Below are 19,920 nucleotides of genomic sequence, written 5' to 3'. Positions count from 1 at the left end.
CGCCAGGGTGACCATTGTCCGTGTTGCCAGCATTGCAAGTTCCTCCGTCCTAATTTTTGGCAGCTTTTGCTTGGAATGCATAGGCAAAGACTATGGGAGACCCACTCCCCAATAATGGGAATAATGTTTTTAATATGCTGTACTGCATGGCTCTTGTAAGGGACATTAAAATCATCTTGTTAAGCTACTGTGACCTCCACGTCTCTTCCAAAGGTCATTGATATTGTCTTTTTATTCCACTGGACCTCCACGTCTCTCCCAAGGGGCATTAAAACCGTCTTGTTAAACCACTCTGAACTCCACGTCTCTTCCAAGGGGCATTAAAACCGTCTTGCTAAACCACTCTGAACTTCACGTCTCTTCCAAGGGGCATTAAAATCGTCATGTTAAGCTACTGTGACCTCCACGTCTCTTCCAAGGGTCATTGATATTGCCTTTTTATTCCACTGAGACCTCCACCACTCTTCCAAGGGGCATTGATATTGTCTTTTTATTCCACTGCGACCTCCACCACTGTTCCAAGGGGCATTGATATTGTCTTTTTATTCCACTGCGACCTCCACCACTCTTCCAAGGGGCATTGATATTGTCTTTTTATTCCACTGTGACCTCCACGTCTCTTCCAAGGGGCATTAAAACCGTCTTGTTAAACCACTCTGAACTCCACGTCTCTTCCAAGGGGCATTAAAACTGTCTTGTTAAACCACTCTGAACTCCACGTCTCTTCCAAGGGGCATTAAAATCGTCATGTTAAGCTACTGTGACCTCGTCTCTTCCAAGGGTCATTGATATTGCCTTTTTATTCCACTGAGACCTCCACCACTCTTCCAAGGGGCATTGATATTGTCTTTTTATTCCACTGCGACCTCCACCACTGTTCCAAGGGGCATTGATATTGTCTTTTTATTCCACTGCGACCTCCACCACTCTTCCAAGGGGCATTGATATTGTCTTTTTATTCCACTGTGACCTCCACGTCTCTTCCAAGGGGCATTAAAACCGTCTTGATAAACCACTCTGAACTCCACGTCTCTTCCAAGGGGCATTAAAACTGTCTTGTTAAACCACTCTGAACTCCACGTCTCTTCCAAGGGGCATTAAAATCGTCTTGTTAAGCTACTGTGACCTCCACGTCTCTTCCAAGGGTCATTGATATTGCCTTTTTATTCCACTGGGACCTCCACCACTCTTCCAAGGGGCATTGATATTGTCTTTTTATTCCACTGTGACCTCCACCACTCTTCCAAGGGGCATTGATATTGTCTTTTTATTCCACTGTCACCTCCACCACTCTTCCAAGGGGCATTGATATTGTCTCTTTATTCCACTGTGACCTCCAAGTCTCTTCCAAGGGGCATTAAAACCGTCTTGTTAAACCACTCTGAACTCCACAACTCTTCCAAGGGGCATTAAAATCGTCTTGTTAAGCTACTGTGACCTCCACGTCTCTTCCAAGGGTCATTGATATTGTCTTTTTATTCCACTGGGACCTCCGCCACTCTTCCAAGGGGCATTGATATTGTTTTTTTATTCCACTGTAACCTCCACCACTCTTCCAAGGGGCATTGATATTGTCTTTTTATTCCACTGCGACTTCCACCACTCTTCCAAGGGGCATTGATATTGTCTTTTTATTACACTGGACCTCCACGTCTCTTCCAAGGGGCATTAAAACCGTCTTGTTAAACCACTCTGAACTCCACGTCTCTTCCAAGGGGCATTAAAATCATCTTTTTAAGCTACTGTGACCTCCAAGTCTCTTCTAAGGGTCATTGATATTGTCTTTTTATTCCAATGGGACCTCCACCACTCTTCCAAGGGGCATTGATATTGTCTTTTTATTCCACTGCGACCTCCACCACTCTTCCAAGGGGCATTGATATTGTCTTTTTATTCCACTGGGACATCCACGTCTCTTCCAAGGGGCATTAAAACCGTCTTGTTAAACCACTCTGAACTCCACGTCTCTTCCAAGGGGCATTAAAACCGTCTTGTTAAGCTCCTGTGACCGCCACGTCTCTTCCAAGGGGCATTAACACCGTCTTGTTAAACCACTCTGAACTCCACAGCTCTTCCAAGGGGCATTGAAATGTTGTTTTTAATTACCTCTAACCTCCACGACTCTTCCAACGGGCATTGCATTTCCTCCTAATTTTAGTCAGCTTTTGCTTTTCAATGCATAGGCGAACACTAAGGGAGACCCACTCCCCAATAATGGGTAGAAGATTTTTAGTACGCTGTAATCCACGTCTGTTTCAAGGGGCATTGTAGTTCCTCATAATTTTTGGAAAGCCTTACATTCACTGCTTAGGCCAACAGTGTACAGGAGACCCAGTTGCTATAAATGGAAAAAAACGGTTTAGTTAAGGCCCTCTGACCTCCATGTCACTTCCAAGGGGCATTGGAGTGCCTCAAAATTTTTGGTTGGCATTGCACTCACTGTATGCCCTATAACTGTGTAGCCGAACCGCTCCTTTTGGTACAGAAACATACCCTACAAGACATGTGTGGTTGACTGGCCTGATATTGATGTGAATGGTCCCTGTTCCTCCTGCTCTTTCTCCTTTGCCACCACCTCATCCATCATTCATCACCTGAAGCTTTGTTTTATCAGGAGTCATAGAACTGGGATAGTAGCAGGAAAACATCCAGAAATCCTCGGAGGAGGTAGGACATGCGCGAAAACGCTGACCACCTCAGGGCTAGCCGCTACTACATACATGCGCTTGCATTCCAAGGAACAGAAAGCTAAGGAGATGGATGGCCTCACGATCATGAATAATTTACTCATTGTGTAGGAGGTCGACCACTGCTGCTGTCTACCTTATGAACTTTGTGTTGAAGCCTGATTGACCCAGGACCCGCAATCCTCTATGTCTGGAGGACCCGTTGCATCCCAGTATCCAACTGTGTCCCGGCTTCCACAATATTAACCCAGTGTGAAGGCGTCAGTGAGATGGACCATCCCTGGCCACATTCACTTGTCCACGTGTTTGTGGTTAGGCTGTCCTTCCCACTAAATGCACTGGGGAGGGCACAGGTAATGTTTTGGTATGCGCGCTTGTGTATAAGGTGCACCGAGACAAATAGGGGCGGCTGGGGACCGTTTATGGACACCTGGCCGCCCCCAGGCTGCTGGGCACCGTGTGTGAGCACCCGGCCGCGGGGCGGCTGGGGACCAAGCGTGGACACCCGACCGCCAGGCAGCTGGGGACTGAGTATGGATACCAGACCACCGACGCAGCCATGACGTGGTGGCCAGATTCCGCCTCCACATGCCTAAAAGGCCCAATTTCAAGTGCAAGCAAGCAGTATGGTATTGCAGCCTGGGGGTGGGTGGGTGGGCAGGCTGTATACTTGCGCTTGCATTGCAAGGAATGGGGGAGGTACAATTGAACACTGCCCTGGGACAAGGACTTGCACGGGGATATTTGCAAGTCTGCATCTTTTGATGCGGCAAGGATCACTTCTGATGGGCACACTTTTAGGCAGTGACCTGGGTGTCAGAGATGCTTCCAGGGGTCTTCCCCATGCTGTTCCCATGTCTTTTCAGCACTGTATGCATGTGTCACACAGCACATGGCCAGATAAGGTTGTAAAATGTTAAAATGACATTTCCCAGTGAATGTATTTGTCACGGTTGAAAGCAATACAAAATTGCAAAAACGCATAAAAAATGCTACTTGTGAACATAGCCCAAGGTGTGGAGGAGTATTTTTGTTTTTGGTTATTTATTTTACCTTATACACAAGTCTTTACCCTGGAAAGGATGTTCCTTAACATATTTCACAGGAAAACAGTTTCAGTTTCGTTTTTGAATGATTTATTGTGAGCCCATAAAAGTGGCTTAATACATCTGACCACGTTGTTGACTGCAGTGACCTGGGGGTCAGAAATGCTTCATGGGGCGATCCCCATGCTGTCCCCATGTCATTTGAGCACTGTCACTATCGTTTTGGGCACTTTTTAGGCTTTCTACAGACTGCTGGGGGTGCCGCCGCAAAAATGCTCGGGTCTCCCATAGAATAACATTGGGCTCATTGCTCGGGTCGAGCACCCGAGTATCACGGTGAGCTCGGCCCGAGATTCGAGCACCCGAGCATTTTAGTGCTCGCTCAACATTAGTGTTTATGATGACCATACAAAAAATTTTTTATACAGTATGTTCATGTATACCCCCCAGGGGTAAATGTTTGTCAGCCCATACACTTAGTGCATGGGCATTACAAGTATAGGAGATGTTCTAATGGGAACATTTTTTATGAGGCCCTCCTCCACGTCTCTTCCAAGGGGCATTGGAGTGCCTCCCAATTTTTGGCAGCCTGTCCATTCACTGCATAGGCAAACACAATGGGAGACCCACTTCCTATTAATGGGAACATTTTTTTTCAGGAGGCCCTCCTCTACGTCTCTTCCAAGGGGCATCAGAGTGCCTCCAAATTTTTGGCAACCTTTGCATTCACTGCATAGGCAAACACAATGGCAGACCCGCTTCCTAATAATGGGAACATTGTTTTCAGGAGGCCCTCTGACCTCCACGTCTCTTCCAAAGGGCTTTGGAGTGCCTCCAAATTTTTGGCAACCCTTGCATTCACTGCATAGGCAAACACAATGGGAGACCTACTTCCTAATAATGGGAACATTGTTTTCAGGAGGCCCTCCTCTAAGTCTCTTCAAAGGGGTATTGGGGTGCGTCCAAATTTTCAAAGTGGTATTGGGGTGCGTCCAAATTTTGGGCAGCCCTGCCACTCACTGCATACGCAATAACAGTATAGGAGACCCACTCTTTAGTAATGGGAACAATAAAACATAGCTGATGGCTCTCTAAGAATAGTGAGGGCCGACTGCTGGCCCTTTAAGAATAGTAAAGGCCGCCTGATAGCCCTATAAAAATAGGCTTTGTTTCTTTCAGAGTCCCTCCTTCATAAATGAAACACTATGTGTCTGATGATATCTCACACACCACATGGCCAGATAAGGTTGTAAAATGTTAAAATGACATTTCCTGGTGAATGCATTTGTCACGGTCGAAAGCAAAAACGCTAAGTGTGAACATAGCCCAAGGTGTGGAGGAGTATTTTTGTTTTTGGTTATTTATTTTGCTTTATATACAAGTCATTACCCTGGAAAGGATGTTCCTTAACATATTTCCCAGGAAAATCCATTTTGTTTTTGTTTTTGTATGTTTTATTGTAAGTCCGTAAAAGTGGCGTAATACCTCTGACAACATTGTTGACAGAAGTGACCTGGGAGTCATAAATGCTTCCAGGGGTCTTCCCCATGCTGTTCCTATGTCATTTGAGCATTGTTCCCATCGATTTGGGCAATTTTTAGGCCCTCTGCAGACCACCGGGGTGCGCCGCCTGAAAAATGCTCAAGTTTCCCTTAGACTTACATTGAGCACCCGAGTATTCCAATGTGCTCGACCCGAGCATCGAGCATTTTAGGGCTCGCCCATCAATAATTATTATTATTATGATGATCTTTTTATTATTTTGTTTATTTTATTTGCTATCTATAACTTTTTTCAATTTTTTCTGAGCTATTAGTACTCACCCTTCTTTTCATTTTTCCAAAAAATAAAGTTGGCCCATGCATTGCTTTGCATAGGACCCTCAACTGATCTAGATCTGATCCTAGAGAAACATTAGCTGCTGCATATTTTCAATATATTGTTAGTTTTTGCATGAATATGGAACTGAATAAGAAACCAACTCAACATCGTCACTGTTGTCTCCTCTACAAACTTCTACACGAGTGGTGCACAGCCTTGTGTGTAGCACTGCTCCCTCCACCCTCACTCCCTCCTGCCTTGTTACATCCTCCTCAGTTCTATGGATGCTCTAGTCAATCCAGAGACAAGGATGCGAAGAGACTGCAAGATCCCCCTGCGAGGTAAGGGATACTTACAGATAAAGCTTTATAGAATTGTGACACAGTTAGTAAGTAACTAAGTGGTCCTACTGCACTTCATAGTCGAGATGGTCAATAATTTGATTTCAAGAGCAAACGTTACTGTTGGTGGGTGACCGGTGGGCTTAGAAGATACAAAGCGAGCTTTAGATTAACACATTTAGGTCGTAAAACTTGATCCTGCATGAGGATTAGACACATCGATTTAAACTGAGACGTTGCAGTGGATCTTCTCATATATATGGGGTGTATGCAGAGTATAGATAAAGTATGAGTCCCCATGAATTATCTCAGTGTGAAGACGTAAACAAGTGAGTTACACGAGGAGGATATTTTGGAGAGCTGCTGCCTGTTGAATATTTAATAGCATTGGATTGAGTTTCCTTAGTGTATAAAATACAAAAAGAGAATAAGGTTCAAAGTTGGGACACAAAATGTTGCCACTTCCTCGGAGATAACGGTATCAATGACCCAAATGGCATATTAATAGGGACCATTTCAGAATTTCTAAAAGAGACAACAATCTGAAGAATGTTCCAACATGTAACACCATGCAAGTAAAGGATCATTAGATATGTGGTGAGGGGTGTGTGATCATTGTGAAAGTCATGATGCTATTTATATGTTTAGGGTATGACAGTAAACCTATACGAGATTAATACTTAAGGAATGGAGGTGCGGACTGTAATAAATAACCCACATGTCCCCAAATGATCATCAAATCCTCATAACACAAAACTCTCTTCCTATCATATTACTCATCTATATAATTAACCCCTTGATGACAACAGTTTCTATAAAATCACTTTTTCCCTATGTAAACCAGTTTTTTAGCATCATTATAGCTGTGAAAAATATTTATCCTCTTACAAAACCCAAATAGACCCTAACAAAAGTCAAAGGGTACATGTACTTATGTTACCTCTATCTGTATAGAAACACATGAAGTATCCTCACAACTCACATTAGGAGTACAAACACAAAATCCTGCTTCCTCCTTACCACTAGTAATCAACAGGTAACCTTTTATGACTATGAGTTTTTTGGACTTTGAACATTCCATTCTGACAAATTTTTATTTACTTATTTCATTTTTGAGGGACACATAGTGACATAGTGGTTTTGTACTGTACTAATTAAACCTGAAAAAATGGACAGCAGGAAAAATATTTTTTTTATAATTTTATTATAGAATATTGATGCTAAATATGTGTGCATTGTGTAATTTGATATCACAATACTGTGTGGAAAAATCCAATTTTAGTTTTACACATATGTCACTCCCTAAGCTTTACATGCACCCTCTGTACATAGGAGGTAATCATCCAGGTCTAAAAGATTTTAATAAGCCTGAAGTGAAACAGACACAAATTGGTGTCTGATGTACTATCTATGTATGGAGTACTATGGCTTTTTTAGCATTATAATGTACTAATGCCTGACTACTTGATGCTCTTGCAAAATAGGTTCTTGTTACTTAGGCTATTTAATATTGGTGCATTTTATGTAGCTGGGGACCATATGAATTACTTTTGTCATTGTTTATTTTTATATTTATTTTACACTCTTGGGGCTCATGTTATCAAGGAATACCTGATCTGGGTGTTCCCCAAAGTCTTCATATATAGAACAGTGATATAAAGGTAATGTCTAGGAGATCATTGTTAACAATGATCCCTATGCTGGAGCATGGAGTTAAGACACAGACAACATGCATGCTCTCCAGCTCAGTAAAGTCCAATGAATCCTGGTGACATCAGCAATGATTACACTGGTTTCCTTGTTAAAAAAAAAGGCCAAATACACAAGCAGCGAGTTCAGTACTGGGGAACACCATGTTAAATATGAGTGCTGTGTTCATAATCCAAAAATGAGTCAACCACATAATAACACAATTCATATATTACAAAAATTAAAACACAAAAAGACAACACATGTATGAAATCTTAGCAGGTCATTTATTACATGTGAAGACATTGTGGTCACAAAGTTACTAGCCAAAAAATTAAGAATCTTTTCCAAAGTCATCAACATGGGACAAAAATGTAGTGTGGAGTTCCCAGTGTGAAATTTTCTCAAATCTGTAAAGCTGATGCACCTTCCCTATCCAGTGCTCTATGGAGGCAATAGTGATAGATTTCCACAATTCTGGGATGAGGAGGAAGACTGTGCCCATTTGAGTTGACTCATAGTTTTCCATGCATATGAGTTTTTGTTATGGCTCTCCTATTGAAATCAATGGGATTGCAATGGTGACAATGACTGCAGATCTCCAGTATGGCTATTCATTTGAATGAGACAAATCAGTATACTTGAAGGCTCTATTGTAGGCTAAAATGTGGCTAGGAGATGACCAGATCATGTCTTTTGACCACATTTTCCAACTCATTAGTTTAAAAACAATTAACCTTGTAGTATCCTAGTACTAATATATCTTAGTGCCACCCTCCTACCACTATCCAACTGAACTAACAACAAATTCATTTGACTTATGACTTGTTAACTGGTAGGGATATTGTTTTTAGTACTCTAGTATGAATTCTTTGATCTCCTTGGTATCATCTGTGGACTGCAACTACCAAGACTTGAGAAGCCACATGCAGGAGGCCTGGAAAACAAGGTCTTAGATCATCTGGGTGTTTTATATTGAATAACTAGTCTCTTTCATATTAGTTTTAGACCTGGGACTCTCTTTTACCTTGGTGGCTCTTCATGCATGTTCCTTCTCATTACATCCACTCTACTTTTGATGGCTTGGCAAAGAAAACAATCACTTGTGTACTATGGCTTCTTTAGAGCTCTTGGTGAATGTGCTCTTGATAGGAATTGGCAATGATGAGCGTTTACTTATATTTGCACATTGTTACATTTGATTCATGGTACTTGTTGGAAAACTTGGTAATGGCCACCTTGTGGTCAGTACTAATCAGTCGATGATCCAAATGCTAAGTGATATACACAGTGTCCACCTCTGATAGATGGAGCAACAATTGAGTCTGGTAAATCCTATGAGGTGTAAATTCTCCTAACGTGGCACTGGAATAGACCCCTGGTATAACTATTCACCTCAGCTAAACTAATATGGAAACAAAGTACATGAAATCCAACGTGAAAAGAGTTTCTGATTTTTGATGGCCAATTAGGAAAAATAGTTTTAATTCTTAATGACTTATCAAATAGAGCACAAACTAACTGAGCTTCTAGTGATAACACCAGTAATCCAACAGACAGTTGAATAATGGCTCTATACCTACACAGGGTGATACTAGTCTGATAGGCTAGTACGTCAGTCATCTGCTCTATGCTACTCTCGCACAATGTGCCTTTTGCCGTTAGAGTTTTGATGCCTATGTAACGTGCAGAAAAAAATAATCAATTTCTTTGTTGTGGGACAAAGCTCATTTTCTTGCTATGCAGTGATTTTTTGTATGTATGACATGAAGGAAGCCTCATTTCTATTGCTTTTTATTATTGTCTTGTTGGATAAAGTCCATGAGGCTAAAACATCACTATTAATAAACAAAAATAATTTTGCTACTAATTTTGTCTATTAATGTGATGGACTTAAAAAAATATTAAGATTCAGTCTATCTCTGGTGCCTTGAAGACGTGGACATTGTTTGTTTCTTTGTCTGGGTGGAAGGTCGAGCCAAGTTCTCCTTATGATGCATGGGGCTTTTCTGAAATATGCAGCCCTGGTGCCTATATAACATGCAGAGAATATTGATCAATTTCTTTGTGGATATTGGAAAGCTCATTTTATTACTATGCAATGATTCTTTGTATGTGAAGAAGGCCTATTTTGTTACTATATTGCAACTATTTGGTAATATTTTGACTGATGCATGAAGTGTACAGTGGTATTTATAGATCTCTTTATATCCTTTTTGACTATGTTCGATTAGGTGGAAGCAGGGTGTTATTGTTCTACCAGAGGATCCTTCATGGATCCCAGATTCTGACACAATGATGAGGCACAACTGTCCAGCAGAGGACAACCCAATTAGAAGTTGATTTAAAAGGAGCCAATCTCTTACCACTAGGGTTTATTTCTAAATGAATTATTTACGGGCAGCTTATTAGACCTTACTGGGGATCTGTTCTCTGTGTTAATGATAATAATAATATGTGTTATTCTCATGCTCTGAATAGATGGAGGGCGAATAAAAATTAAATAATTTAATTTTGAAAATTCAAGGAACCGCAGCCCAATGAGGGGTGGTGGTGCCAAAACCCAATTCTGCACTGGTGCCATCTATTGACTGTCCTGTCAACATCTAAAAATAAAAGCAGCCTTGGCACATTTACTGTATTCGGCTATTTACTAAGTTGTAGTAGTAATAGTTTCAATTGTACAGTACAAATGCTTGCTGCATACACAAAAACATTAACTAATTTGTGCTTTATTTATTCTGTTTTTCTCCTGCTCCCTTTTCCTCTCATTCTGCATTTCTCTGCTTTTCCTTGCCCTTCTTTATTTGTCATAGGCTCCCTCCAGTACCTCCTTGGTTTTCTCCTCCTCCTTCCCCTTTCACTTTCTTACCCTTTTTCCCTCTCCCCTTGTCCTTCACTGTGTACGTGTTATCCCTCACCCCCAACAGCGAGCTGCCAATCTCACAACCTCTCCCGTGTTCCCTCACCTCTACCCAGTCAGGCACGAAGGGTTTTCCTGCAAAACAACCAGATCTCAGATCTGGGCCCTGGGTTATTTTCTCCCTTCACATCTGTTCTATGGCTTTTTTCAAATCGCATCTCTGTATTACGTCCTGGGACTTTCCAAGGTTTGGAGCACCTTGAGGAGCTAGATCTAGGCAAGAATCCCAATTTACCACCTCTTCAGCCAGACACGTTCAGTGGTCTCAACTCTTTGCTGTCCCTGCACCTGTATCAGTGTAATATCCACAGGCTACCGTCTGAGCTGTTCCGAGGCCTCCACTCACTGCGCTACCTCTACCTTCAACACAACCGCCTGACAGGACTGCCGGTGAGATGCATGTTTATCTACTAAATTTAAGTTCTAAGTATACCCTAAGGCCCTCCATACACATTAGACTAATGTCAACCGAACATGCCAATATCGAGACGTTTGGCCGACAATCTAATATATATGGGAGCCTCAGAAAATTTATCGTCAATGGAGTTAAAGGGGCTTTCCCACTAACATAAGTTAATTTTAGTAAATAGGTATTGGAATAGTAATATCTTCCACAATTGGATGTGTTTAAATAAAATGTTCCTGTGCTGAGATAATCTTATAAATGTTCCCCTGCTGTGTACTGTGTAATGGCTGTGTCTGACTGTACAGGGACATGGTCTGATCTTACCACATCCCCTGGGCAGGGTGGAGGGGTGTATACAGACATAACAGCAGGGGATCGCAAATAGTTCTTTCTTTGAGGTAAAACATTTTTTAAAAACAGGAAGTGAAATGCTTTATCTCACAAAAAGAATCAGCTGTGATCCCCTGCTGTAATGTCTGTATACTCTTTTTCGTCCTCCCCTGCCCAGGAGCTGTGGTATGATCAGACCATGTTCCTGCACGGTCAGACACAGATATTACACAGTACACAGCAGGATCACATTTATAAGATTATCTCAGCACAGGAACATTTTATTTAAACACATCCAATTGTGGAACTTATTATTACTCCAAGATCTATTGATTAAAAGCAAGTTTTGTTTGTGGGAAAACTCCTTTAAGCCTGTACATTATCTAGTTTTGAAAATCTGTAAACAGACAACCTATTAGTAAACTACAGAAAAAGTAATCTGGTTTGTTGAATCTATTGTTTTGCATAGATATTATCTTTTCAAGAGTAAATACATACATGAAATGGTTGGAGATTGTCAGGATTATATTCATTTATTTCAGATGCTTTAAAGAAAACTTTAAGGAGTAACCGCTGTTTTCATTTTTATTTCATTAGTCAATAGTACACATGAAAATAAGAAATTTGTAATATATCTTATCAGAGTAATCTGCTTTTTACTTTGCCAAAATTGATCAGTCATTATCAAAATTCTCAATTCTGATGTAAAATCTGTATTCAGTGAAGACACACTTTCCCATTACTGAGATAGGAGGTGGCAGCTGCTACTGATACATTTCTATGTAGACGGGGCAGAGGGAGGGAGGAGCTGAAGGCAGAGCTCCTCCCTCCTTCTCCTTCCTCCCATCTACATAGAATTATATCCATAGAAACTGTCATATCCTATCTTTGTAATGGGAAAGTCTGGCAGTCAATTTTGGCAGAGAAAGACGCAAATTTTTACGTTAAGGTATAATACAAAGTTGCTTATTTTCATGTGTACTATTGATTTATGAAATAAAAATTAAAACGACGGGTTACGCTTTAAATTTTCTTGCATTATGGTTGTACTTACTGTTAAAATAACACTCTCCAGTTACCAACGTATAGAAATATGGAAGTTAACCAATTTGATCCCTACCATTTTATCTGGTTGGCGATTTTGGGATGAAGATTTTGCTAAGGAGGCAGGGCTTGCTATTCCGGTTCTCCTTTTGCAAGTAATGCAGTGGTGAAGAGTTGCTGCTGCAGACAGTCAATTTAGTCACAGTGGAGAGGAGATGATTGGTCTCTCAAGACACAAACAAAAAAGTCATTTTTTTCAATTTTGTTTGCAATACGAGAGCCCGGATAGGTTATATGCACCCAGGATGTTTTGCTGTGGATTTTGCTAAGGAAATTATGCGGTTAAGCAGCACAATTCACTCATGGCGCTGCTACTATTCCAGGTAAATACCTGGTAAAGCTGCTTGAGAATGCCAAAGGCATGTAAAGCTGTCATGAGAGTAAAAGGGGGGAACTTTGAGGAATCTAAGTTCAACACATATTCTGGTTTGTTTCTCACTTGTTTCTTTACTCCTTGTTTCCAAAACCTTAGTGGTTTTGCTGTCTGATCAGGTGTGTCCATGCTTTTGCCCATTACTGTATGTATTAAATAAGTACAGTGGGGAAAATAAGTATTTGATACATTGCTAGTTTTCCCACTTACAAAGAATGGCGAGGTCTGTAATTTTTAGCACTAGTACACTTCACCTGTGAGAGACAGAATCTAAAATGAAAAAAACAGAAAATCACATTGTATGATTTTTACATAATTCATTTGCATTCTATTGCATGAAATTAATATTTGATACAATAGAAAAACAGAACTTAATATTTGGTACAGAAACCTTTGTTTGTAATTACAGAGGTCAGACGTTTCCTGTAGTTCTTGACCAAGTTTTCACACACTGCAGCAGGGATTTTGGCCCACTCCTCCATATAGATCTTCTCCAGATCTTTCAGGTTTCGGGGCTGTCGTTGTGCAAATTGAGTTTCAGCTCCCTCCAAAGATTTTGTATTGGGTTCAGGGCTGGAATCTGGCTAGGTTACTCCAGGACCATGAAATGCTGCTTATGGAGCCGCTCTTTAGTTGTCCTGGCTGTGTGTTTTGGGTCATTGTCATGCTGGAAGACTCAGCCACAATCCATCTTTAATGCTCTTACTGAGGGAAGGAGTTTGTTGGCCAAAATCTCGCAATACATGACCCCATACATCCTCCTTTCAATACAGTGCAGTCGTCATGTCCCCTTTGCAGAAAAGCACCCCCAAAGCATGATGTTTCCCCCACCATGCTTCATGTTGGGATTGTGTTCTTGGGGTTGTACTCATCCTTTTTCTTCTTCCAAACACGGAGAGTGGAGTTGATACCAAAAAGTTCTATTTCGGTCTCATCTGACCACATAACCTTCTCCCATGCCTCCTCTGGATCATCCAGATGGTCATTGATGAACTTCAAATGGGTTTGGATATCTGCTGGCATGAGCAGGGGTACCTTGCATTCCCTGCAGGATTCTAATATATGATGGCGTAGTGTGTTACTAACCGCAATGCTTGAGACTGTGGTCCCAGCCCTCTTCAGGTTATTGACCAGGTCCTCCTGACCTTTCTCAGAATTATCCTTACCCCACGAGGTGAGATTTTGCATGGAGCCCCGGTCCACAAAAGATTGACAGTCATCTTGTGTTTCTTCCATTTTATAATAATGGTGCCAACAGTTGTTGCCTTCTCACCAAGCTGCTTGCCTATTGTTCTGTAGTCCATCCCAGCCTTGTGCATGTCTACAATTTTGACCCTGGTGTCCAGCTCTTTGGTTTTGGCCATGGTGGAGAGATTGGAGTGTGATTAATTGAGTGTGTGGACATGTGTCTTTATACAAGTAATGAGTTCAAGCAGGTGCTATTAATACAGATAATGAGTGCAGAGTAGGAGGTCTTCTTAAAGAAACAGTTCTGTGAGAGGCAGACTTCTTGGTGTTTGGTAGGTGATCAAATACTGATTTCATGCAATAAAATGCAATTTAATTATTCAAAAATAATTCAGTGTGATTTTCTGGTTTTTATTTTTAGATTCTGTCTCTTACAGTTGAAGCGTACCTACGATAAAAATTTCAGACTTCTCCATTCTTTGTAGGTGGGAAAACTTGCAAAATCGGCAGTGTATCAAATACTTATTTTCCCCACTATATAAGTGAAAATACAGTGGGTATTGAAAGTGTTCAGACTCCTTTAAATGTTTAATTCGTTGTTTCATTGCAGTCATTTGGTAAATTCTAAAAAGTTCATTTTTTTCTCATTAATGTACAGTCTGCACCCCATCTTGACTGAAAAAAACAGAAATGTAGAATTTTTTGCTAATTTATTAAAAACGAAAAACTGAAATATCACATGGTCATAAGTATTCAGACCCTTTGCTCAGACACTCATATTTAAGTCACATGCTGTCCATTTCCTTGTGATCCTCCTTGAGATGGTTCTACTCCTTCTTTGGAGTTCAGCTGTGTTTAATTAAACAGATAGGACATGATTTGGAAAGGCACACACCTGTCTGTATAAGGCCTCACAGCTCACAGTGCATGTCAGACCAAATGAGAATCATGAGCTCAAAGGAACTGCCCAAGGAGCTCAGAGACAGAATTGTGGCAAGGCACAGATCTGGCCAAGGTTACAAAAGAATTTCTGCGTTACTCAAGGTTCTTAAGAGTACAGTGGCCTCCTTAATCCTTAAATGGAAGAAGTTTGGGACCACCAGAAGGTTTCCTAGACCTGGCCGTCCAGCCAAACTGAGCAATCGTGGGAGAAGAGCCTTGGTGAGAGAGGTAAAGAAGAACCCCAAGATCACTGTGGCTGAGCTCCAGAGATGCAGTAGGGAGATGGGAGAAAGTTCCACAAAGTCAACTATCACTGCAGCCCTTCACCAGTCGGGCCTTCATGGCAGAGTGGCCCGACAGAAGCCTCTCCTTAGTGCAAGACATATGAAAGCCTGCATAGAGTTTGCTCAAAAACACATGAAGGACTCCCAGACTATGAGAAATAAGATTCTCTGGTCTGATGAGACGAAGATAGAACTTTTTGGTGATAATTCTAAGCTGTATGTGTGGAGAAAACCAGGCACTGCTTATCACCTGCCCAATACAATCCCAACAGTGAAACATGGTGGTGGCAGCATCATACTATGGGGGTGTTTTTCAGCTGCAGGGACAGGACGACTGGTTACAATTGAAGGAAACATAAATGTGGCCAAGTACAGAGATATCCAGGATGAAAACCTCTTCCAGAGTGCTCTGGACCTCAGACTTGGATGAAGGTTCACCTTCCAACAAGACAATGACCCTAAGCACACAGCTAAAATAACAAAGGAGTGGCTTCAGAACAACTCTGTGACCATTCTTGACTGGCCCAGCCACAGCCCTGATTTAAACCCAATTGAGCATCTCTGGAGAGACCTGAAAATGGCTGCCCACCAACGTTCACCATCCAACCTAACGGAACTGGAGAGGATCTGCAAGGAAGAATGGCAGAGGATCCCCAAATCCAGGTGTGAAAAACTTGTTGCATCATTCCTAAGAAGACTCATGGCTGTACTAGCTCAAAGGGTGCTTTTACTCAATACTGAGCAAAGGGTCTGAATACTTATGACCATGTGATATTTCAGTTTTTCTTTTTTAATAAATTTGCAAAAATTTCTACATTTCTGTTTTTTTTTTCAGTCAAGATGGGGTGCAGAGTGTACTTTAATGAGAAAAAAAATTAACTTTTCAGAATTTACCAAATGGCTGCAATGAAACAAAGAGTTAAAAATTTAAAGGGGTCTGAATACTTTCCGTAGCCACTATATATACAGTGGCTGTAAAAAATCTACACACCCCTGTTAAAATGTGAGGCTTTTTAATGTAAAAAGATCATATCAAGAAGAATCATTTCATAGCTTTTAGAAGTATGTTTACTTTTTATAGCCACTATAAGTATATAAATACACCCCTGAAAAATTTAAATTGCAACACCAGGAAGATAAAGTTGTGGAAGAATGGAATCATAGGATCGACAGACACTTTAATGATAAAAAAAATGGAAACAAAATTTTTGAAACATCTCAATTTATTCAATATGAGCGCCACCCACATCAATGACGTATTAATGGTTGTCTGAGGAATGTTCTGCCACGCTGAATGCATTTGGGCCCACAAATCATCATCAATATCTACTACTGGCAGCTCCCTTTGCAATTGCTAATTAACGACATCCCAGATGTGCTCGATGTGAGATAAGTCCGGAGAAGCTGCAGGCCATGGTAGAACATTTAGGCCACATAGGATGCTCACAATAGCACAACCAATGTGGCCTGGCATTGTTTTGTTGAAAAACGCCTTCTGGGGCACTTTGGAGAAATGGCCATACCATTAGTTCCAAGATTGATCCATTCTGTAGTACAAGTAAACTTTGATGCCAAGTGTGTCCACAAACCATCAGAAGGTGTTTGCACAGTATTGGGCTACAAGCCAGACATCCAGCTATGGGTGTGCTATTAACCTTATGCCACCACTCTCAGATCCTATCATATTGCAGAGCAACACTACAGTGGAGGCTGGAGGTGGAGGTCTATCTTCTTCAGTAATGAGTCCCACTTTTGTCTTGGATGCATTGATAGCTGGAGATTGGTCTAGAGACAATGTGGGCAATGCCATGAAGAGGCCTTCACAAGGGAATGCCACATCGGTCCTACTCCAGGGATTATGGCATGGGATGGCATAATGTACAGTTGCTGGACCTTTCAAGTATTCGTTTCAGGTACACTAACAGCTCAGTCACTGGCAGACACAGACAGAAAAGGACCCCTGTGCAAGAACTGTCTAAGGGTCCTTTGCAGTCCAATAGCTCATCATAATGCACAATTACACAAGCTGCTGCATAGGTTGCATCAGTGAAATGTCCGTTCCTGAGCTTGGTGTTACATTGATTTGATCATGGAACCAGTAGTACAGACATTTTTCCGAAGTGTCCCAGGAGCCATTCTTCAACACGACAATGTCAGGCCATATGCATTGCTCGTGCTTTTGCTGCTGCATGGCCTAACCGTGTTACCATGGCCTGCAATTTCAATGTTGAGGAATGTGTGTGTGTGTGTATATATGTACTCTATATACAGAAAAACATGTACTATAAATGTATACACTCATTTAGTTAAAAAAAGAACAACGTAAGTAAGCACGGACTGCTTTTTCTTTATTGTCTCAGATTGCATATTTAAAAAAACTTAGTTAGTGTAGAAACTATAACTTGTCTTAGAAACATTTGCCAAACATTGCTTGTTGATGGCAAAATTAAAAAAAATAAAGTTAATTCTTCTGCTGGGATGAATTTATTTGTCCTTTAGCCAAAAAATGAATGGTGCTGAAGAAAATTATTTTAACCTTACTTTCTTTGAAGAGGAGCTTAAATTACTTACTTACTGAGCAGGTAATATATGCAAAAAGTGTAAAAGAAGAATATAGAGCAATTGTAATACACAATTAGTTGTACTAACATATATCTTCTGGAAGAGTGAATCAGCATCAGCACTCCTATGTATAGCTAAAACGATGGTCTCCTATAAACGTCAGCTAAACACAAGCTTTCGCAGTACAGTAGAAGTGTAATGACAGATGCAGGGGTTTTCAGTAGACCCCCAGCTGTCATGGCAACCCATCGGCCCCCTGCGTCGTGAAGGGGATAAAGCTCCTGCAGAAACTCTATGGAGAAGACAGAAGAGATTTATTACCACTTCAGTCTTCTACTTTGTATGTAACTGGGGCTCCAATGGATGCCCCATTACAGTGGGAAAAAATTAACAATAAAATAAACAAAATGTTGACCAAAGATCTTTTGGGGGACAAATTCTGTAAAAAATAAAAACATGAATAAAACTTAAAAAAAGACAATTCCAAGGACAAAAAAAATATGAAAAAATGTTTTATGTTTTTTCTATATATACTGTATATATACCGTGGTGAAAATAAGTATTTAATACACTGACGATTTTGCAAGTTTTCCCTCCTAGAAAGAATCGAGAGGTCTATAATTTTTATCATAGGTATACTTGAACTATGAGAGACAGAATCTAAAAGAAAAAAACAGAAAATCACATGAAATAAGCATTTGATCACATACCAAACAGCAAGAATTCTGGCTCTCACAGAACTGTTAGTTTTTCTTTAAGAAGCCCTATTACTCTGCACTCATTACCTGTATTAATTGCACCTGTTTGCACTTGTTACCTGTATAAAAGACACCTGTCCACACACTCAATCAATAACATTCCAAGGTCTCCACCATGGCCAAGACCAAAGAGCTATCTAAGGACACCAGGGAAAAAATTGTAGACCTGCACAAGGCTGGGATGGGCTACAGGACAATAGGCAAGCAGCTTGGTGAGAAGGTAACAACTGTTGGCACAATTATTAGAAAACGGAAGAAACACAAGAAGACTTGTCAAACATCCTCGGTCTGGGGCTCCATGCAAGATCTCGCCTCGTGGGGTAAGGATGATTCTGAGAAAGGTGAGGAATCAGCCCAGAACTACACGAGAGGACCTGGTCAATGACCTGAAGAGAGTTGGGACCACAGTATCAAACAATACTGTAAGTAACACACTACACAGTCATGGATTAAAATCCTGCAGGGCACGCAAGGACCCCTGTTCACGCCAGCACATGTCCAGGCCTGTATGAAATTTGTCAGTGACCATTTGGATGATCCAAAGGAGGCATGGGAGAAGGTCATGTGGCCAGATGAGACCAAAATAGAACTTTTTGATATCAACTCCACTCGCCGTGCTTGGAGGAAGAAGAAGGATGAGTACAAACCCAAGAACACCGTCCCAACCATGAAGCACGGTGGGTGAAACATCATACTTTGTGGGTGCTTTTCTGCAAAGGGGACAGGACAACTGCACAGTATTGAAGGGGGGATGGATGGGGTCACGTATCTCGAGATGTTGCCAACAACCTCCTTCCCTCAGCAAGAACATTGAAGATGGGCCATGGCTGGGTCTTCCAGCATGACAATGAACCAAAACACACAGCCAAGGCAACTAAAGAGTGGCTCTGTAAGAAGCATTTCAAGGTCCTGGAGTGGCCTAGTCAGTCTCCAGACCTGAACACAATAGAAAATCTTTGGAGGAAGCAGAAACTCAATGTTGTCCAGCTACAGCCTCAAAACCTGAAAGACCTGGAGAAGATCTGTATGGAGGAGTGGGCCAAAATCCCAGCTTCAGTTTGTGCAAACTTGGACAAGAACTACAGGAAACGGCTGGCCTCTATAATTGCAAACAAAGGGTTCTGTACCAAATATTAAGTTCTGTTTTTCTATTGTATCAAATACTTATTTCATGCAATAAAATGCAAATTAATTATGTAAAAATCATACAATGTGAATTTCTGGATTTTTTTTTACGGTTCTGTCTCTCACAGTTGAAGTGTACCTATGATAAAAATTATAGACCTCTCCATTCTTTGTAGGTAGGAAAACTTTCAAAATCGGCAGTGTATAAAATACTTATTTTTCCCCCCTATATATATATATATATATATATATATATATATATATATATATATATATATATATATATATATATATACACTACCGTTCAAAAGTTTGGGGTCACCCAGACAATTTTGTGTTGT

At 41.0% G+C, this 19,920-nt stretch overlaps 1 protein-coding gene across 1 annotated transcript in view; it reads left to right on the top strand.

Moving 5' to 3' along the window:
* Positions 1–5,753: 5,753 nt before the first annotated feature.
* The window catches only part of RTN4RL2 (reticulon 4 receptor like 2), a 62,262-nt gene continuing 48,095 nt past the window's right edge, over positions 5,754–19,920 (top strand). Inside the window, exons 1-2 of the mRNA XM_073681235.1 lie at positions 5,754–5,895; positions 10,401–10,897. Coding sequence (XP_073537336.1) covers positions 5,835–5,895; positions 10,401–10,897 — 558 coding nt within the window. The 5' untranslated portion in view covers positions 5,754–5,834. The remainder of the gene's footprint in view (positions 5,896–10,400; positions 10,898–19,920) is intronic.

The sequence above is a fragment of the Phyllobates terribilis genome, unplaced genomic scaffold, assembly GCF_046119375.1.
Source record: "Phyllobates terribilis strain yellow unplaced genomic scaffold, ASM4611937v1 Scaffold_5__5_contigs__length_657084704, whole genome shotgun sequence".
In the NCBI taxonomy this organism is placed as follows: domain Eukaryota; kingdom Metazoa; phylum Chordata; class Amphibia; order Anura; family Dendrobatidae; genus Phyllobates; species Phyllobates terribilis.
This window is presented reverse-complemented; position numbering and strand designations above follow the sequence as displayed.